The sequence below is a fragment of the Lotus japonicus genome, chromosome 1, assembly GCF_012489685.1.
Source record: "Lotus japonicus ecotype B-129 chromosome 1, LjGifu_v1.2".
NCBI classification, from domain to species: Eukaryota; Viridiplantae; Streptophyta; class Magnoliopsida; order Fabales; family Fabaceae; genus Lotus; species Lotus japonicus.
Genome location: NC_080041.1, coordinates 26,175,049 through 26,197,727, shown reverse-complemented (window position 1 = coordinate 26,197,727; position 22,679 = coordinate 26,175,049). Strand labels below are relative to the sequence as shown.

The 22,679-nt window shown below is 39.4% G+C and overlaps 2 protein-coding genes across 2 annotated transcripts; one reads left to right on the top strand and one right to left on the bottom strand.

Moving 5' to 3' along the window:
• Positions 1–2,351: 2,351 nt before the first annotated feature.
• LOC130734288 (probable calcium-binding protein CML29) lies at positions 2,352–3,081 on the bottom strand. Its single transcript, XM_057586640.1, is given in 2 exon segments — positions 2,352–2,814; positions 2,816–3,081. Coding segments are annotated over 2 exon segments (471 nt in total). The 5' UTR covers positions 2,920–3,081; the 3' UTR covers positions 2,352–2,447.
• Positions 3,082–14,430: 11,349 nt separating this feature from the next.
• Positions 14,431–14,814, top strand: LOC130731176 (uncharacterized). Its single transcript, XM_057583387.1, has one exon. It carries the CDS (start codon positions 14,431–14,433, stop codon positions 14,812–14,814), a length of 384 nt encoding a protein of 127 aa, XP_057439370.1.
• Positions 14,815–22,679: the final 7,865 nt, after the last annotated feature.

Genomic DNA, 22,679 nt, shown 5'->3' with positions numbered 1-22,679 from the left:
ATGAAAATTGAGCTTCCATTGAAATTATACTCCGACAGTAAAGCTGCTATTAGCATAGCTCATAACCCAGTTCAACATGACAGAACCAAGCATATTGAGATTGATCGACATTTCATAAAGGAGAAGTTAGATGCTGGAATCATATGTCTACCTTTTGTGACTTCGAGTCAGCAAACTGCGGATATCCTGACCAAGAGCTTGGCAAGACCTACCTTTGAGCATTTGATAGGCAAGTTGGGCATGATAGATATCTATGCACCAACTTGAGGGGGGGTGTTGGAAAATATATCAGTATTTATTGTTTTCCAGTCAATTCTAGAGATTCTATTATTGACTTTTTCATATGTAATAATTTTCTCCTTAATTCAAGGAGTAGTAATTCTCTCCTTAATTCAAGGAGTAATAATTGTATCCTCTCTATAAATACCAGCCTTTGGCTGAGGAATAAAATAGAACAGCATTTACCTATTATTTTTCAATAGATTATTTTGATAAATTCATATTTTTTCTTCTACATTCGAATTCAATTGAAACCTATTATGTGTTCTTGTGGATTTTACTGTTATTTTTTATTCAAAAGCTTAGGCAAACATACTAGTTTTTGTTTGTTTTATTTTTCTAATTGAAAGTGATTTTTTCATTATATAAAGAAAGTGGGTGGAGTCATTTTTGGTTTTGGTTTTGGTATACAATAGTGGTACTGTAGCAATGAGGTTTGAACCCATGATCTGATGTAAACTAACCAAGCCCCTCACTTGCTAATCCTAGTGGTTTGGAAGAGTTATTGATTATAATAGAGTTAATATGCTCCTAGTTTATTAGTAGGTTACATTTATGGATCTTGTTCTGATTCTTATTTCTTACTGGTTTCAAACATTCTCATTAAGTGACATTGATATGTGAAATTATTTACTGAGAAATAGGATTCTCCTATTTAAATAAGTAGAAGTTGCATTAGTTATTTTTTTCTTTTACTAGTGCTCCTTAAACTTTCCTAACAGGCTAAAACTGGCTTAGTTGACATGCTTGGAGACAGATCCAATACTAGTTGTCGGAACAAATTGGTTGTCTGTAATGTTGAAAGTTTATATATCTCAATGTTCCTTGTTCGCTGCTGCATACTGATCACCATGTATGCTTTTCCACGCAATTTTATGTATAAAACAAGAACCATTACTGAAGAGAAGAGGTGTCTGTGTGGTCCTCAAAAAAGGGAAAACAATGGAATGAGAAAAGAACTTCTCCAAACTAAAATTCCGCCAAAGGAATCTAAGCCTAAAATTTCCTACTTCCCCAGGTTTCATTAGGGACCTGGTATTGTATTGCTAAGAAAGGGATAAATTCCCTGATTGCTGATAGAGCTAAGAGGATCTGCACCTCCATTTTTTAAAGCCCCAGTTTTTTATTAGATCCTAGATTCCCCCCATCACCCCTCCCTGATATTTATATATTTCATGTCCTACTTCTTCTAACCATCAAGATAACTAGCCAACTTACTTGAATTGATACATGATGATGATTATTATCTTTTTTTCCCACATTCTCTTCCATGATGATTGAAGCAAAGCTAGCAATGGATTATGAAGTGTCATAATGACGGCAGAAACCAAACTGTCAGTTTCATAAATTATTGTCTATAGATGCAAAATATAGAACTTATACGCTCTTCAATTTTCACTATTCTCTTTCAGTGCAGTGCCAGGTTTAGAATAAATCTTTCAAAATGGAAGTAATTTGTGTAATTCATATCACTGCCTTCATTGTATTGTGATTTGTGATGAACATAGTATAATTTTCACTATTCTCTGCTGTGTAATTTAGCTAGTACTGTCATAATAGTATTATGGTCTCAGTATTTTGGGGAGACAGGTTAATCGTTGCACAACTTTATATTTTTGTTGACAAAATTTTCCTATGATGCTGAGCTTTGATATACTCCAGTTAGCTTATAGACATTTTAATTTTTTTTTAGTAGCTTATAGACAGTTTTCCCCCATATTGTAGAAATTTGAGTAACAGGAATACCAAGATGGACCAACAAAACAATATCAATGCTCCAAATGGTTCAGGAGATACGCCTTTGAAGCGCAAACGTGGTCGTCCAAGGAGATAGATATTCAAAGCCAGATTTTTTGAGGAGTCTTTATGTCCTACTTAGTGAAGAGATAGATAAAGTATAGCTAGATACAAGTTATGTACATTTTTTGGGATTGAATGATGAGATAGAGAAGGTTTGAATTGAATCCAAGATTTCCATATCTGGGTTTCCAGTCATTTTGCTTAATCACATTTGGTTGGATTAATGTTTCCCTGTATATCTGGGGTCAGCTAAGCTTGTACGCCACATGTGCTTATTACTTGATCACAAAATATATTTCTATTAGCTTATAAAGTACATGATTATTGATCATACACCTTATTCGTCTATAGCTAAACATATATCTTAATTAGAGGAGGGATTCAACTATGAGTCGGAATTCATCCAAGCTCACAGCTCCATCTCCATCCACATCAAGCGAACCCACAATATTTTGACACTTCTCTAGTGACAATCCAAGACCCAAATTTTCTATCACCTCATGCAGCTCTTCACCTGTCAGAATCTCGTTCCCATCTTCATCCAACGCTTCAAATGCTGCGCTGAGGACACTTGCAAGATTCCCAGTCTCCAAATGCTTCGTGTTCAGCTCCAAGAACTCGTTAACACATAGTAGCCCATCCTTGTTCTTGTCCCCTTGTTGCATCATTGCCCTCACTTCTTGCTGACTCGCGTTGTACCCGAGGGACCCCATGATTCCACCTAGCTCCGCCTCTGATGCGGCCGTCGTTGTCCGCGTCGAATGCTCTGAATGCTTCCATTAGTGACAAAACATGATTCAGTGTCTCAAGTTCAGCAGAGAGAGAACCCACTTGAGCCATATGATCGTTAGTGTTCAAGCTTAGAAAGTGGTGTGGTACTTTGTATTTGTCTACTGCTACTGCGTCTCCGGGGCTATGTATATAAATTGTTCCAAAGAGGAACCAAGAATGTTATGCTCGCATTTGTGTAGATATGAAGATATCTGGGAATAGGATCTAATGCTTATTGTAAAGTTTGTTCTCAATTATCTTTAAAACCTTTTCTTGGAATAAAGTCAGATAATGTAATCACCACCAAAAGGAAATATTGTCATATTTGAAAAGTAATGCTAATTCATGTACATCTAAAATAGTTAGACACTACACACAAGAACGGTTAAAAATCATCACAAATTACATAGGTTATAAAAACTCTCTAAACTTTTGCTTTGATTTACACGATTTTTGAAAAAAATAATTTAAATTTAGAAATCCTTAATAGTGTAAATAATGAAAGGTACTAAACCCTCTCATTTTCGATACTATTTTAGTGTACATTAATTTTTTTTTTGTTAAAAAAAAAGTGTCAAGGAACAATTCTTGTAAAACTTAAAATATATTATATTTGGTATTATTTATTTTACACTCAAATTCCATCGCACACAAAAATAGAAGAAGAGTAAGAAATATTAAAAAAGTCACTGAATGATAGCTCAAGTGGTAATAATTATGGGACATGTGGTTCAGTAGGTGAGGTCCAGGTTAATCCCTAAAGAATGCAATTTATTTTTTTGATGTACAAGAAATATTAAAAAAAAAACTATATGATAAAATATGAAAAGAAGGGAGAAATGAAAAAAAAAGTTAATGAAAATTAGATGTAAAAAAAGTCAGTATATTTTTTTGCGATAATAAAGTCAGAATGAGTGTATCAAAAAATATAATATCTTCTCACACTTGAATTGAAACATGAAATATCCACAAGTCTACTGCTATATATATATATATATTTTTTTTCGAAACCGAAATGGTTGAGAATATATTGATGAAGAAATAGTCATGAAAATCACCCTCCTCAAAGGGGATCAAAAGTCCGAAACAAACCTAACAAAAAAACACGCTAACAAAAACCTCAAAGGGACCAATCCCACATAAAACCAATCAGCCCATAAGAACCCAATGACCAGCCTCGAACACCTATACAAAGTCACCTATAGACAGCCCAATAGAGATAACAAAGCCCGCAAAACCCGCCAAACAGAACAAGCTAAGCCTTCTAGCTGCAATCCGAGCTGCAATCTCATAGAGCGCAGTGTCTATTGTTATATATTATCATACATATCATAATATCGTGTTCGGCGTTTACCGTTTAGTGTGAGCTCTAGCATGAAAAATTAATCACTGTTGTCGGCGGTGAATACTCTGCGCTAAAAAAATCTATTAAAATCTTTAAATCAATTATTTTTTTTATAAGCAATGACATTAATGGAGGTACAAGGAGTACCCCAACCTTTGTAAACATTAGAAAGAACTCAAAATAAACATTACAGAGAATTACATAACAGACCAATAAGATCCATTGTTCTTTCTTAGCATGAGTCACGCAAGCAAGCTAATGGCTCACCAAACCATTCCACCACAGCATGATAAAAAGCTCTGTTTCGTGCCTTTAAATCAGTTGGTAAAGACATACATAAATATTACTTTTATACATATACATCTGGATACTTTTTATTTTTTTATTTTATTTTTTTTGGTCAAATATATTTTTTCTTTATTCTGGTATTGTCATACTGGTCGTCTTCTGCTGATGGCCCATAAAGACACTAATCTTCAAAATTTTTTATTCTCGAAACCTTCTTTTAGTCATGACCCATTCTCGAAACCATTATATTTCTCCCTGGCCTATACGCATAAAACATGAACTATTCAAACAAGAAGCGGGCCCATTATAGACTTTCAACACTGCTCTTTTTTATTCAAAGATCCCTCATGGAATAAAAGATCTTCCTTTGCAAAATCGTGTATATAGTTTTTTTTTAATAACGCGAAAAAAAAATTACCAAAAGGGAAGAAAACCATATTTACCACAATGAAGTGATTTTGGAGTGGATTTACGTTACCTCATTCAGATTTCTTAATGTTTTAGCGTTAAGCAAAGCAAATTTAATGAGATGGTAGTAGAATCAAACATGAATCTTCTAGGGAATATGTGCATTGTCTAGGTGGTCAAGAACTTATGGGATTCATCTGAATCAAGCGAATTCAAATAAGATAAAGCTGACATGATGAGACGATGGAGACATGCTTTTCGTGTGGGATCACGTAAAATCTGCAGCATGCGTGACCTGATGGGCAGACAGGGGGATAGACTCTGGCTTCGCGTTGACCGAGGCGAATTCATTGTGCAATAGGAATTCAAGTCAGGTGAGGCAAATTCCATGTCTTCTGACCACCTAGGGAATGCACATATTCCTTGTAAGATTTTTGTCTTACCACTGCCACCTCATTGAATCCGCTTCGAGTGATGCAAATTCATTAAGAAATTCGTATTGGGTGACGCGAATCAACCCCCCCCCCAGCCGCGTCCCAGTTGTGATAAATATGATTTTTCCTCCTTTTTGGTAATTTTTTCATATTATTAAAAAAACCAAAAAAATTTACATCTGCTATTTCTTCCGTATCCATTTCAAAAACAAATGGTTTTTTCAAACTTTTTGTTTAAATTTGTTGTAGTGTGGTTAATTCAGAACTAGTCCTTTATCTTACATACTGTTTGTAGTTTAGTCCTTGATGAGGATAACTTGTATGACTTTAGTCCTTCATGTAATAAAGGCTATAAAAGCAGTAATCATTGTGATAATGATTACTGAATCATAATAAAGAGAATTCCCTCATCTAATTCTGTGTGATTAGTGTAGTTAATGCTTTTTCTTCCTCTCTCTCTCTTTCTGTATTGATTGTGAGCCCTAGCATTGAATGTTGTGTGTGTGTGATTGAGTTAGGAATTCAGTGATTGAATTCAACAGTGGTAACCAGAGCTTGACGATCCGGCGACCGGAGACGTGAGCCACCACCAGTGCACGACGATCTACGGCGGAGTGTGAGGCAGTCACAACGGAGGTGCTTGCTCCGTTGGAAGCTCCGGTGAAAGTGGACGCTTCTTTCAAGGTGATGGCTGGAACGAACAGCAATTTTCCAGCTTCGTTGCCGGTTCTTGACGGCAAGAGTGATTGGGAACGTTGGAATACCCAGATGCTCGTGATCTTCGGGTTCCAAGATGTTCTGGAGATGGTGACTTCTGGGTATGATGCTCTACCGGCGGAACACACGGCGGAGCAAAGCGCTGCTCATAAAGAGTTAAAGAAGAAAGATATGCGGTCTCTGTTCATTATCCATCAGTGTGTTAACCCTGCAAATTTTGAGAAAATTGCAGCGGTGAAAACGTCGAAGGAGGCGTGGGATATTCTGAACAAGAGTTACGAAGGTGTGGCAAAATTGAAGAAGGTCAAGTTGCAGACTCTCAGAAGACAGTATGAAGCTCTGAAGATGGAGAAATCAAAGACGATTTCTAAGTTTTTCACTCGCCTTCAGACCTTGACAAACCAAATGAAGAAGAATGGAGAGACCATGAATGATCAAATGCTTGTAGAAAAGGTTCTTCGATCTTTGACTACAAGATTTGATCATATAGTTACTACTATAGAGGAATCTAAGGATCTTGATACTATGAAGGTTGAGGAGCTTCAAGGTTCTTTGGAGGCTCATGAAATGAGATTAAATCTGAGAGAGTCTGAGAGAGAAACTGAGCAAGCCTTGTATGCTCATGGTGGGACCAGCAAGAAGAAGTGGAGTAACTACTCAAAGACTTCCGAGGAGAAAAATTGGAAGAATAAGGATTCTGGTAAATCCTCTAACAAAGAGGATGATGGTGACTTCAAAAAGAAGGGATAATCTAAGGAGAAAGGGTATGACAAAGACAGATGGAAGAAAGGCAAGGGAAAGAAACAAAGTGTTCAGTGTTATGCTTGCAAGAAGTATGGCCATTATGCCTTTGAGTGCAAGAACAAAAAGAAGGGCAACAAGCAGCATGGTGAAGATCATGCATATTCTGCTCATGATGATGATGACTCTGATGAGGAACAAGTACTCTTTGTTGTTCTTGATGATGCTAGTATAGATTGTGCTGATGAACTGAGTAGAAATCATGAAAATGAGGTGATTAATTCTGTTGTTAGCTCCTATAGACATGATGAGAAAACCTGGTATTTAGATTCAGGTTGCTCTTCTCATATGTCAGGCCACAAAGCATGGTTTTTGGATCTTGATGAGAATAGGAGAAGCAATGTTAGATTTGCAGATAATAGCACAATTAATGCTGCTGGTATTGGTAGGATACCTATCAAAAAGAAGGATGGTAGCAATGCTTGTATCCCTGATGTGTTGTATACTTGTATGTGCCTAGTGTTAGACATAATCTAATCAGTCTAGGACAATTGATAGAGAAAGGTTACTCTATGAAGACAAGAGGGAAGAAGCTGCTAGTGTATGATCCTAAACATAGGTTGATTCTGCAATCTGTGTTGTCCATAAATAAGACATTTAGAGTGGACTTAGATACCAGTGGGTCTCAGTGTTTGTCTGCAAAAATTGATGAAGTTGACAGGTTATGGCATCTTAGATATGGTCATCTTCATTTCAAAGGGTTACATAAACTTTGTCATGAAGAAATGGTGAAGGGTTTGCCTCTGATTAAACCTTCAGGTCAAGTCTGTGAAGATTGCTTGTTAAGCAAGCAGCCGAGAAACTCATTTGCTAAAAGCAGGCCAGTTGAATCTAGAGTAGCACTAGATGTTGTATATTCTGATGTGTGTGGCCCATTTGAGGTTAAGTCATCAGGAGGGAACATGTATTTTGTTTCCTTTATTGATGATCATACAAGAATGATGTGGACATATCTACTTGAGAAGAAGTCAGAAGTGTTTTCAGTATTCAAGAGATTCAAAGTCCTAGTTGAAAAGCAAAGTGAGAAGTGTATCAAGACTTTGAGAACTGATGGTGGTGGTGAATATGTCTCAAATGAGATGAAGCAGTTTTGTGAGGAAGCTGGCATTTATCATGAGGTAATAGCACCATACACCCCTCAGCACAATGGTGTAGCTGAGAGGAGAAATAGAACCATTGCTAATATGGTTAGAAGCATGTTAAAGAGTAAGGGTTTACCAGGCAATCTATGGGGAGAAGCTGTTTCTACAGCTACCTACATACTTAATAGGTGTCCTACAAGGAAATTAAAATCCTTGACACCTTTGGAGGCTTGGACTGGAATTAAACCTAGAGTGAAGCATCTTAGAGTGTTTGGTTCAGTGTGCTACAAGCATCTACCAGATCAAAGGAGAAAGAAACTTGATGATAAGAGTGAAAAGCTCTTACTGGTAGGCTATCACTCAACAGGAGCCTATAGACTACTAAATCCTGAGAACAATGCTATTGTAATAAGTAGAGATGTGGTTATTGATGAAGATGCAATGTGGAGTTGGAAGGCTGATGAATCGACAACTGCCACTGTGAGAACTCCATTGGTTTTTCAAGATGTTATTCCTGATGTGATTTCTTCTAATGGATCAATAAATGTGAATAATGGTGTGACTGGTACTCAAGCTACTGGAGTGATTCCAGCTGTGAATGAGAATCAGAGAAGTCAGAGAGTGAGACAAGCATCTTCAAGGCTAAATTACTATGTTTTGTTTCCTGATAATGAAGTTACCGAAGAAGGTGATCTATTACACTTGTCATTATATGTTGAGGCTGAACCAGTAAATTTGCAACAAGCATTTAAGCATGACAATTGGAAAGATGCTACGAAAGAAGAACTGAGCTCAATCAACAAGAATAAGACTTGGAGCTTGGTTGATTTACCTAGTGGAAAGAAGCCTATTTCATTGAAGTGGGTATTCAAGACTAAGCTGAAGCCAGATGGGACTATAGCTAGATATAAGGCAAGGCTGGTTGCTAGAGGATTCCAGCAGAAGGAATGGTTGGACTATACAGATGTATTTGCTCCAGTTGCTAGAATGGAGACAGTGAGACTTGTGGTAGCCACAACTAGTTTGAAGGATTGGAAAGTGCATCAGCTGGATGTCAAGTCAGCATTTTTGAATGGTCCTCTTGATGAAGAGGTATATGTAGAGCAGCCACCTGGTTTTGAGACTAAAGACAGTGAGCACAAAGTCTATAGACTACATAAAGCATTGTATGGGCTGAAACAAGCTCCTCGAGCTTGGAATAGAAGGATTGATTCTTTTCTCAACAAGCTGGGATTTCTGAAGTGCACCTCTGAGCATGTAGTTTATGTTCAAAAGGCTAAGGGTGCTGAGATGCTTATTGTATGTCTCTATGTGGATGATCTTCTAGTCACAGGAAGTAGTGAGATTGATATTCAGAAGTTTAAAGAAAGCATGCAGTCAGAATTTGAGATGAGTGACATGGGAGAGCTTTCTTATTTTCTGGGAATGGAATTTCTCAGGTCTGAAAAAGGAATCTTCATGAGTCAAAATAAGTATGCTGGTGATGTTCTTAAGAGATTTAACCTTGCTGAGTGTAATTCAGCAGCTACTCCAGTGGAGTGTGGAGTGATATTATCTAAGTCAGATCCTGGCAAGCCTGTAGATGCAACATTGTTTAAGCAGATTGTGGGGTCTTTGAGGTACCTATGTTGTAGTAGACCAGAGATTAGTTATGGTGTGGGTCTAGTTAGCAAGTTCATGGAGGATCCTAAGGACTCACACCTTCTGGCAGCAAAGAGAATCTTGAGATACATCAAGGGCACTCAAGATCATGGTATATTGTTTCCCAGTAGAGCTTACAATGTGAAGCATGGGATCAGTGGTTTTGTGGATTCTGATTGGGGTGGGGACAAAGATGACAGGAAGAGTACAACAGGTTATGTGTTCCTTTGTGGTGATGCACCAATTTCATGGTGCTCAAAGAAGCAACCTATTGTAGCTTTGTCATCATGTTAAGCTGAGTATGTGGTAGCCTCTTTCAGCTCATGTCAGGCCTTGTGGATAAGCATGTTGATGAAGGAGATGGGTTTGAAGATCTCAAGTACAATGAAGCTGTTGATAGATAATAAGTCAGCTATTGACCTGGCAAAGCATCCAGTGGCTCATGGAAGGAGTAAACATATAGAGACAGGGTTTCACTTCTTAAGAGACCATGTGACAAAGGGTAATCTGGAATTGGTTCATTGTCCAACTGAAATGAACCTTGCTGATTTGTTTACCAAGCCTTTAAGGGTTAACCGGTTTAATGAGCTGTGTAGAAAGCTGAAGATTGTTTCTGCAGTTGAAGTTCTGAATTAGGAGGGAATGTTGTAGTGTGGTTAATTCAGAACTAGTCCTTTATCTTACATACTATTTGTAGTTTAGTCCTTGATGAGGATAACTTGTATGACTTTAGTCCTTCATGTAATAAAGGCTATAAAAGCAGTAATGATTGTGATAATGATTACTGAATCATAATAAAGAGAATTCCCTCATCTAATTCTGTGTGATTAGTGTAGTTAATGCTTCTTCTTCCTCTCTCTCTTTCTGTATTGATTGTGAGCCCTAGCATTGAATGTTGTGTGTGTGTGATTGAGGTAGGAATTCAGTGATTGAATTCAACAAAATTTACTATCTTATCTTTTTATAATCAAATTCTATAATTTGTAGCTCATTCCTAATATCTTTAAATAAAGATTGAAGGTACTAAATCGTGCTATTTTAAAAGGGTATCGAAGCAATACCTTTAAAAATACCATATATTGATTAAATGGATGATAAGTTAAATGTTGCTCCCTTTAATTTTCAGCAAAGAGAAACATGGAAAAATTCATTTCTCATTTGAACTGGTTATATGCAAAAGTGGAAACACTATATAGACATTATAGAAAAACTCTCACGTTTGGATGTATTGTATGTGAAAATGGGAAACACTGTATAGAAATTCTAGAAATATTCTCATGTTTAGATGTATTGTTTAAAAACTTAAAGTTGGTATAAATGTATAAGAATTATAGAAATATGTTATTCTGATGTTGAATACGATTCTAAACATATGAATGAATTGATGTAATAAGAAAATTAAATAACAAAACTTTTCTACAACCGTGCCGGCCAACAAACAATACTAGCATAGCTTAGACTTTGAAGCTTATGTAGTTCTCTTGTTAACATCATCAAATGGGAGGAGGCTACTATAGTCCGGCGGTGGATTCCCGGAGGAAGTGGCGTGCCACCCCGGTGCAAACTGGGAATTTCAGAGCAAACAGATGGAATGAATCTGGCAGAAGCAGGAGAGCAGAAGGGGTACAAAGAAGACTGGGAAAATCCTTGTTTGTGGATGGATTGTCCGACCAAACGACGTACCAACAAGTCAAAAACGCCTTCTCAAACTATGGCAGGATCTCTGGGTCTTTGTTCAAAACTCTAGGCTGAGGCAACGACAGAGCAAATTTGGCTTCGTCCGATTCAGTTATAACTCAGATGTAGAAGAAGCTATGAGACATATGAATGGTTCACTAATCAACGGGGTACCCATCAGTATTTCTTTGGCTAGACTCTCCCAGGAACAACCTACTGATGCAAGGAAACCAACAGGTCATCAACGTGAATTTGCCACAGAATCCGGATTTCTATCCAAGCCTATAATGAATACGATCACCATAAGAGAGCCAGGAAAGTGTGGAGGGCAAAAGCGACGACAATTCTGTCTACCACACCATTGACCTATGATTCCCTCTTCCTGCCTTCGTCAGAAGACATGGAGCCAGTGAGAAGAACGCTCATTGGTACCTTGAAAGCGGTACAAAACCCTCAAGTAATTCAAGATTTCTTAATTGCTAATGGCAATATGGCATATAGAAGGTTAAGGTCAGTCCGATGGGGGCTCTAGAGGTGGCCCTGGAGTTTCAGAGCATTCCAGACTTGCGTTATTTTGTTGAAAACGCTGGTCCAGCGTTGGGGAGAAAATCGCCCTGTTCACACAAGCAACCATCCACTCTGTTCCTACCAGGAAACTCACTTGGCTTAGAATCAAGAATGTTCCACTAGGCTCTTGGAACACTCGCTTCTTCTCAAGTTTTGTCTCCAGTTGGGGGACCTTTGTGAAGGTGGATGATAATACAAGAGACAGAGTGTAGTTAGATTACGCTAGAGTTCTGGTATCGTCCTCTTCCCCTGATATTGTAGACTGTGTGATAAGAGTCTGCTTAGTCGTTAGGGTGATCCCAGTATCAGTTCAAACAGAGGTATCCTTCACCACGGCTTATCCAACCAATGACCTGACAGGGATCTCGGGGTATACGACGTCAGAATCGCAGACACAAGAGATAAATCTGGACTCCGATACCATCTTGGAGGAGACGGTGGAGACAGGGGAGTGCTCCAGCTCAGGGAACTCTGTGACCGATGTTGCCTCGAGTGGGGTCAACCTAGTACTGTCAGGAGCCTCGACTGACATGGTCCAGAGTAAGGTGGCTGCTGATAGATTCAAAATTGTGGATACCCAAATTTCCTACCTCAAGTATATTTTCAAATTTCTGACACAAAGGACTGGCTCAGAACAAGCTAATTGGTGCTCAACTTCCTTTATCTTCCATTCTGGTGCACAACCTCTGCTGAAGATAGACATAGACCTCTTACCTTTCATGCCTGTCACGTTGAAAGAGACTTCAAATAGCCTTTTCTTTAACCAATGGATTAGAAAGTCAATGGTTGAAGTGGCTAGGGTTGGCATGGAAATTATACAGGGTGGTTTCGTTAATGGGCAAAGGATTTCGGGTCCTGTTTGGCCCAGTGGTATCAATAGTGGTCCTCTGTTGTTGGGCCAGACCATTAACAATGAAACTATTTTTGAGCCCAACTTCTCTTTGTAAGTTGATCTGGGCCGTGTGCAGGTCATTAATCCCCTTGATAGTCAACATGTTCACCTCAATGAAATTGAAACTGGTGAATTAGCAATTGGGGCCCCACTTGATGACTCGGTGGAGAGTCAATCCCTTCCCATCTCACTTTCCCCACCTTCATCCATTGAAGCTGTTACCCACAAGGCAGTAGCAACCTCATCAAAGATTAACAGAGTGAGAAAGTCAAAATCGCGTAGTGCCAAATCAAAGGCTATTTCAAAGGTATCTGGCCCGTGTGAGAGAATTGCTCATGAGAGTGAGAATTCAAGCCGAGTGGGTTCTCCCCCTCCTCTAATTCAAGCGGCAAAACAAAACCCATATGATATTTTATCTAGGGCTCGACATGCTCTGTCTCTGGGGGCTGAAGTTGGAGTTGTTCTTGAGTGCGATGATACCCAGAGATAGGATTTTTCAGAAGTCTAGGGGAAATTCTAGAAGTAATACCAGGTAGTTTGCTCATCGGTGGTGACTTTAACTCAATCCTCAACGACGGTGAACGACAAAGGAGTGGACTAAATTCTATGGGTGATCCTATCTTCAAATCTTTTGTAGATGACTGGTCTTTAATTGATATGCCTTTACACAATAGTGATTTTACATGGACTAGTACCAGGAATGAGGGGTGAAAAGCAAGCTAGATAGATGGCTTCTCAATGCCGAAACAGAGTTAGCATTTGACGGAGCCTGCGAAACAGCGGAGGAGTGAGGCGTTTCCGATCACAAGGCTATATCTCTGACCTTGGGCTCGCTTGATTTCTGCCCTAAACCATTTTCCTTTTACAATTTCTGGCTGCTTGAAGTTGGCTTCAAAGAACTAGTTGAGGAATAGTGGTCGTCCTCGGTGGTATTGTGTTGGTCTGGTGTTTGCCTACAATCTAAACTAAAAGAAATGAAAAGAAAGATCAAGGGCTGGCAGAAAAAACGGGGTGTTTGGGGCTCAGAGAAAATTAAATCCCTTGAAGTTCAGCTACATGAGATTGTATCCAAAATGGATATTGAAGGAGCCTCTGAAGTTTTGAGGATTGAGAGATTGCAGCTTCTAAATAATCTATGGAAGGAATACCGTAAAGAAGAAAGCATGTGGGTTCAAAAGGCGCGTGTTAGATGGCTGAATTTTGGGGATAAAAATTCGCAATATTTTCATAAGGTCTCAAAAGTCAAGGAATCTAGATGTAGCTTGAGAAATCTATCCTTTAATGGGGAATCCCTTACCGCTCGTATTGCAATCAAGCAAGCCGTGTTCAATCACTTTCAATCCTTCTTCAAGGGTGGTAGAATAGTCATTCCTAAGCTGAAATGAAATAATTTTGCAAGACTAAGCCGAGTGGCTAGTGCTGATTTGGAAAAGCCTTTCACAGAGGAAGATGTCTGGGCATCCATCCAATCCTGTGATGGCAATCGTGCCCCGGGTCCGGATGGCTTCAACCTCTCCTTCTATAATGAATTTTGGGGCTTGATCAAGGAGGACATAATGAAGGTTTTCAATGACTTTCATGGGCATGCTAGGCTTGTCAAAGGCATTCATCGCTCTCATTCCAAAGTATACTAATCCAGCCTCCATATCTGACTTTCGCCCAATTAGCTTAATTGGGAGCATATATAACCTTATCCCTAAAGTCCTTGCGGCCCGTCTCCAATGTGTAATGCCATTTATCCTATCCGACAACCAATTTGCCTTTACTAAAGGAAGACATATTGCTGATTGTATCCTAGTTGCTAATGAAATAGTCGATGCTATGAAAAAGCACCGAGATGGAGGCATCCTTGTGAAGTTGGATTTTGCCAAGGCCTATGACAACATCGATTGGGCTTTTATGTTAAATCTTCTTGAAGACATGGGTTTTGGTGGTCGTTGGATCAAATGGATGGAGGAATGTGTTTCAACAACTTCTTTGGCGGTACTTGTGAATGGTTCCCCAACTGACTTCTTCAAGATTGAGAAAGGTCTTCGTCTGGGGGACCCCTGGGGGACCCTCTATCCCCTCTATTGTTCAACATATGTGTCAATGGCTTCTCGTGCATGTTAAATAAGCTGTTGTCCTTACACAACCCTTGCGGCTATCCTATTGATGACTCTTTCCTTATCAATCATCTCCAATTTGCGGATGATACGCTAATCTTCTGCAAAAGTGACCTGGAACATGTCCAGAACATTGGCGCTATATTGGAGATCTTCCTTGCTATCTCGGGGCTCAAGGTGAATTATTCGAAATCCTTACTTATGGGCTGCAATGTTGACAATAATACGGTGCAATCCTTGGCTGATTTTCTAAATGTGAGTGTTGGCTCCCTCCCTCCCAATCACATATTTGGGAGCGACTTTAGAGGATAATCCTCGGAAGAAGAGCTTCTGGGAACCTATCCTTGACAAAATGAGAAACCATTTAGGATCATGGAGCTCAAAATGGTTGTCTTTGAGTGGCCGACTAGTTATGCTCAAATCAGTTTTGAGCGCTGTTCCTATCTACCACTTGGCTGTCTTCTTAGCCCCAGTGGGGGTGATTGGCGTTATGGAAAAACTAATGAGAACTTTTTTATGGGGGAGAAGAGAAGGTGGTCGCACAATCTCGTGGATAGCTTGGGCTCAAATTTGCAAAAGGATACAACTTAGAGGCCTCGGACTCGGATTTCTTAGCTGGAAAAATAAGGCCATGCTAATCAAATGGTTTTGGAGATCTCGAACCGAGCGTAACGTCTTATGGAGGAAGGTGTTGTGTGCCAAATGCAAATGCAATCCTAGGCTAATGCTTCTTCATGAAATGCAAATCACAGCGACCCATCTATCTATCTATGTGCAGGATATTTTCAAAGTGCTAAAAGAAGATACTATTATTGCAAAGGTATTCAAGGAAGGTTGTTTTTGTTGTGTGGGCGAGGGGCACAACATTCGCTTTTGGCTTGATCCATGGCTTAGCGTATCGCCAATTAACACAAGGTTTCCACGACTACTTGTACTTTCCCAAGATAAAAATGCCTTCCTCAATTCAGTGGGCTCTTTTGCAAATGGAAAGTGGTCATGGAACCTAAACTTGCGCCGGCAATTGTTAACGTGGGAAACTGACCTCCTTAGGCAACTTTTGGGTCTTCTCAATCTGATTGTCCCTGGGGAAGGACCTGATTCTATCATTTGGACTGGTGATCCTATTGGTATGTTCAGGGTAAAAGGTTTTTGTGCTGCTGTTGAATTAAGGATCTTTGGGGAAAATTCCTAGCTAGTACCAAAGAGAGTCCGTAAGCTGGTACCTCCCAAGGTGGTCCTCTTTACCTGGCAGTTGATGGAAAGCAAAGTAGCGGTTAAACTAAGCTTGATCAGAAGAGGTATCCCAATTGAGAACGGGGGGTCTTTGCGATATCTGTGGTTTGGAAGGGGAATCGGAAAGCCATCTCATGCTTCATTGCCACAAAATTTGGTTGTTAAGGGCTACAATCTTGGCGAGAGAGGAGGTCTACTGCTGTTGCCCTTCATCGATACAAGAATTTCTCATGGAGTGGCCTTCTCTTAGGGCCAAATCTGATCCGCTCATGTGGGAAATTATCCCTTACGCATTGTTCTGGTCCATTTGGCGTGTGCGAAATGATTTGGTTTTCAATCAGAAGGATTTCTCTACTGAAACAATGTGGGATATGCACATCATGAGAGTAATGTGGTGGGTCAAAGCTTGGTGGAAGGAATGTCCCTTCTCCGTACTTGATTTTTCCCAACATTTTGAAAAGGTTAGAATCAAAGCTACTGCCTCCAAAGTGTGTCTGGTTGATTGGTGCCCCTCTCTAGGTATATTAAAATTCAATGTGGATGGATCTTCACACGGGAGCCCGGGTGTCAACGGTGTTGGTGGTGTCTTGAGAGATTCAAATGGTGTTATCTTGGGTCGTTTCTCCATTGCTGCAGGTAATATTTGGGCATATGTGGCAGAGGTTAAACCCATTCTTAATGCTCTTCTATTATGTAAAAATCATGGCTTTAATCACTTAATTGTGGAAAGTGATTCAACCTTGGCGGTTGGGTGGGTGATGCTCAAAGCGAAACGCCCCTGGAAGCTTCTGAATGATTTAAATTTGATTGATCGCCTTATGGTTGAAGTCAATTGTATCGGTGCCTTCCACATCTTTAGAGAGGCTAACACCTTAGCTGACAATCTAGCCAAGCAGGGATGTGGTCGAACTTCACCCCTTTTGGAGCTACTGTGATATAAGACTACTGTATCGGTCTCTTGCTGCGTTCTTGACTGACATGCTTCTGCTCCTGTCGACTGATCTGCTCCTTGCTGCCTCTGCCCGAGCGGTTGTGCCTTTGCTAGGAATGTCTCGCTTTAGTTATTGTTGCTATTTCTACTTTTATGCTTTGTTATCTTTTTTTTAATGCTTTTTGTTGTCATTGTTTGGGGGGTTTTTTCCTCTTGCTTTGATTGTACTATTTGTTATCTATTTCCAATATATATATATATATATATATATATATATATATATATATATCCTTTCAGTTTGCTAAAAAAAAGAAAATGAAATAACAGTACCATATAATGTAACATTGATGAATTGAAAGACTTAACGAAATGATGTAGATATATGAAATAGGAAACATATTCCTAGAATTAGTCTTAAATGCATTTGAAGAAAACATTGACAACCATGTTAAGATTTTTAATCCTTTTGTCAAACTTATTCTTAACCATTAACACAAAATTCTAATCTGAGACGAAACTTCATATTTATGTTTTAATGTCACCATATGTACTTTTTTTTACATCGAAAATATAAATTACACCCTTCAATGATTGATCCCTGGACCTTCCCCTCCCAATTCACATATTCCCAACTCTTACGACTTGAACTATCTTTGGGGACAATATCACATATGTAAACCGGCGTCCTTGTGTTTTACAAAAAAAAAATAAAATTCTTCACCATTATTCTCATGTTTGTTGAAGAGTCGTTTGATTGCCATCTGAGTTTAATCAAACGACTATTGATTGACAAATAAAAAAGTAATAAATCATCTACATTAAAACATTTTTCCATCATTAATTAAACTTCATACTAACCAGCAACCTTCAGCAAAAAAAATATGAAAAATGAATTTTTTTTAAAGTAATGACCCGCTTTCCACGTCATTGATCATAACAAATCATATATGATTCCAATGTTTTTAAAATTAATTTTCTGCTTTAGCCTATATAAACCAAAAAAAAGGACAAAAGGACAAGCTTACTCTGTAAGGATTTGGCTATTTCCCCCAACGTCCTAGGAGATCATTTCCATATTGTGCGGATTCCACACTTATTATTTATTATTTGCTTGATTGAGATAGGTTGCTACTTGCTTGCATCAGTTGCATGTAGCTGTAGTTGGATCTCTGATGTTATAGATTCATTAATAAACATTTGTCAACGAATTGAATGGATCACTGATGCAGCTGCCATGTTATTTATTTAATCTTTTTAGTTAACAATCCATATAATTTAAGCTAGCATATATAGTATTCATGTTTTTAACTACTAGCTTAAAATATTAATGTAAACATTTTATATTGCATGCATATTGCAACAGATCGATGGAGAGTAAGCTTTTAACCCAGAAAATTCTAACACTCTCCTGTTACTTTAATTGTATCGATATTGGTCCCCTCTTTCTATAGTAATTTTAACTTATTTTTCGACGGTTATATTGACAATTTATAGACACAATACATAAAATTTATCAGGATCACTGGAGACTTTCCCATATTGTTCTCAACCTTTTCCTTCTTATAATCTTAAGTTCAACTTGAATGCATAATAATATTGAGTCCATGTGCAAGTTGTTTTCAAGAATAACTCCATACTCAACTTTTGTTCTCAGTCAGAAATATTATTCATTTGTGCAACTTATACAAAAGATGCTTTGCAAGCTGTTTCCATTAACTTAATACATATATGAGTAACTATCGAACAACACACGTACGGTTTTTTTTTTTGGAAGCAAAACTTTATTGATAAGGAGAGGTAACCAAGAGCAAGAAGGTAGCTCAAAGAAACAGAACAAGATGCAGCACCAAAGTTCCACACAAAGGACCACATAGACAGCAAAAAGAAAAATTGCGAAGATGCATAACAGAAAGCATTACAAGGGGTAGAAATTGAGAATAATAATGGGGGCAAAGCATTCAAGAGAGTGCAGCCTTCAAACAATTCCCCTCCATTATAGAAAGCCATGAGCCAAGCTTCAGTAGACCAATCAGCTTGGATACCAAACAGTAGGAACTAGCAAATAACACAGCTTCATGATCACAGCATAATGAGCAAATACCAGTGCAGTGAAACACTACCATTGGCAGAGGAGCTGAAACGAAAACATGCAGTAAAATATATATAGTCATAGAGTAAGGAAAATTCAGTTCAGCTTCTCCCAGATTGGTTCAATTCTATCGCACCCTGACTTTGCTAATTCATCGGCCTCACCATTTGCTTCTCTAAGTGTATGAGTCACTCCCACGCAAGCAACTTCCTTCATAATCCAATCGATAGCATTCAGATCATTTATAAGCGCTAAAGGTCTATTGGATTTGCAACGGACCCAACCCACCGCAAGTGTGGAATCAGTTTCAACCAGAACTTGAGAGAACCCAAATTCTTTGGAAAAAATCAGCGCCAGAAGAATGGCTTTTACTTCAGCTTGGTAAGCCCAAGAAACCCCCAAAGGTTTAGAAAACCTGCCCAATACAGCGCCCTCCGCGTTTCTCAGAATTCCACCGGCACCGCTAATGCCGGGGGATCCTCTAGCAGAACCATCAACATTAAATTTGAGAATATTAGCCTCCGGAGGGCACCAAGCACAGTTTCTTATCTTACTCACTTTCCCCAAAGTTTTAATGTTTTCAAAATTTTGAGAGAAATCAACAATAGAGTAGGGACAACCTTTCCACCATGCTTTTGTCCACGACATAACCCTTAACAAGTGCAGGTCCCACACATGCTCATAAACAAATTCCTTTTGGTTAAAAACCAAATCATTACGGGCTAGCCAAATTGACCAGACCACAGCACATGGCACAAGTTCCCACAGCACACGATCAGATTTAGCACGAAGGGAAGGCCATTCCTTGAACAAGTCACCAACAGAACCCGGAACACACCATTGAACCCCATCTCTAGCCAAGATAGAAGTCCAGAATCTCCAAGGTTTAGCACACCACAACATTAGGTGATGGACAGATTCGAGAGCCATCCCACATAGATCGCAATAGCCACCATTTTCAATAACAATACCTCTCTTTATCAAATTTTCCTTGACAGCCACCCGGTTTTCCAGCATTTGCCACACAAATAATCCCACTTTGGGGGGGATTATTTTCCTGCATTGCTTGGAAATTAACCACGAAACCGGGCCAAAAATTCTCAGTTCCGCAGCAGAATACCCCTCTTTTACAGTGAAGATGCCATTGGGAGAGCCCGACCAAACAATTGTGTCTTCATCATCACATGGGAAGACCAGATTCAGGTTTGACAATAGTTCCTGGATTCTCGGTTGTTCCCAATCGAATAACCGGCGGCGAAGCCCCAAATTCCACAACCATCGACCATCTTGGAAGATTCCCAACTCCGCAACCATAGCATTTTTATTTATGGCGAGGGCAAACAAGCGGGGGTATCTATATTGCAGTGGGTTAAAGTCCAGCCAAGGATCATGCCAGAAGCGAATATTATTTCCCCTTCCGACACTACAGCAGCACCCTTCTCTAAATACTCTTGCAAAAACTGAATCTTCAAGCAGGACCTTAAAGATGTCCAAGAGCATGACAGAGCAGCGATTAAAATTAGTTGCAGCAAGATGTAGAAGAAGAAGTCTATCATCCCACCCATATTTCTTGCAAATCATCTTCCTCCATAGAGCGTTCTTCTCTCTACCAAACCTCCATGCCCACTTAAGAAGTAGGATTTTATTTCTCCAGCCAAGAAATCCCACACCGAGACCACCTACTTGAGCACTTTTACAGATTTGTTCCCAAGCTATCCATGAAATACCACGACCACCATCCACCCTCCCCCAAAGGAAAGACCGCATCAATTTCTCGAGATCGCCCACCACACCAACCGGAGCCAAAAATAGAGACATGTGGTATATTGGAATGGCGCCTAAAACAGCTTTCAACAAGACAAGCCTTCCACTAAGGGAAAGGTACTTAGAACCCCAAGAGCCGAGCCTTAGTCTCATGTTTTCTATTAGGGGTTGCCAAAATCTTTTCCTACGGGGGTTGTCACCAAGAGGAGCCCCAAGATATTTGATTGGGAGGGTACCAATCTGCACACTAAAGACATCCGCTGCTCGAGCCAAATCCTCATGAGAAATATTGCACCCAAAAATCTGAGATTTGGACAGATTTATCTTGAGCCCTGAGATTGCCAAGAACACTTCTATGGCAGCTGCAATAGATTCTAAATGTGCTATATTATTGTCACATACAATTAACGTATCATCCGCAAACTGAAGATGATTGATCCATAGCTCCTCCGCAACATGAAAACCACAAGGCTCCTCAAACTCTAGGAGTTTATTAAGCATACAAGATAAACCATTTACACATATATTGAAGAGTAATGGTGATAGAGGGTCGCCTTGACGAAGCCCTTTTTCTATATTAAAGAAGTCGGTGGGTGAACCGTTAACCAAAACTGCAAGAGACGCCGATGAGACGCACTCCTCAATCCATTGTATCCATCGATTGCCAAAGCCCAATTCCTTCATCATCTCCAACAAAAACAGCCAGTCAATATTGTCATAAGCCTTGGCGAAGTCCAATTTCACAATCAGCCCCCCCTCGGTTCAATTTTCCATAGAGTGAATGATTTCATTAGCTATAAAAATGCAATCAGCTATTTGGCGCCCCGGTGTGAAGGCAAATTGGTTTTCTGAAATGATAAGTGGCAGAACCTTTTGAAGACGGGCAGCAAGAACTTTTGAGATGAGCTTGTAAACGCTACCGATTAAGCTGATCGGACGAAAGTCAGAGATGAAGCTTGGATTGACATTCTTTGGGATGAGTGCAATGAAAGCAGCGTTCATGCCCCTGACAAGTTTTCCATGAGCATGGAAGTCTAGGAAAACTCTTAGAATATCACCTTTCAGAGTGTCCCAGAATGCTTTGAAAAAATTCAGATTAAAGCCATCTGGCCCCGGAGCTCTGTTTCCATCACAAGACTGTAAAACTGCCCATATCTCTTCTTCCGTGAACGGCTGTTCCAACATAGAATTATCATCCATACACACCTTTGGCAAGTTATCACTCTTGAGGCTTGCCCCCCACCTAGGGCCCCTCTTGAAGAAAGAGTGAAAATGGTTAAGAATGGCCAGCTTGATGGCAGCCGGATCGGACAGGCAAACACCATTAAAAATCAGGTTAGCCAAGCTGTTCCTGGATTCTCTAACTTTTACAGAGTTGTGAAAGTAATGAGAGTTTTTATCACCCAACTTTAACCATCTCAATCTCGATTTCTGGAGCCATTTGCTTTCCTCTTTCCGGTATTCAGACCATAACTGATTAAGAGTTACAAATCTATCTCTTCTTAACTCCTCTGACACACCTTCTCGCTCCATCCGAGCCATTGTATTGTGAAGGATCTCTTCAAGAGCCTTAATTTTTTCAGATCCCCAAACACCCCTACGGGAGCGCCATGCTTTAATTTCTCCTTTGAGGCCTTTTAATTTCTCTTGGAGCATAAAACTAGACCAGCCTTCAACTAGAGCCGAATTCCACCACTCCTCGACTAAGTGCTTGAAGCCATCCTCAACAAGCCAGCAATTATAGAAGGTAAAGGGTTTTGGGCCAAAATTGTGAGAGCCAAGCTTTAGTAAGACAACCCTATGATCTGAAATCCCCCAATCTTCTACAACCTGGGTCGCCCCGTCAAAACGCTGA

What these genes read in the sequence shown, in the direction of transcription:
- LOC130731176 (XM_057583387.1), top strand. Translation starts at nt 14,431, where the DNA reads ATGCCATTTATCCTATCCGACAACCAATTTGCCTTTACTAAAGGAAGA.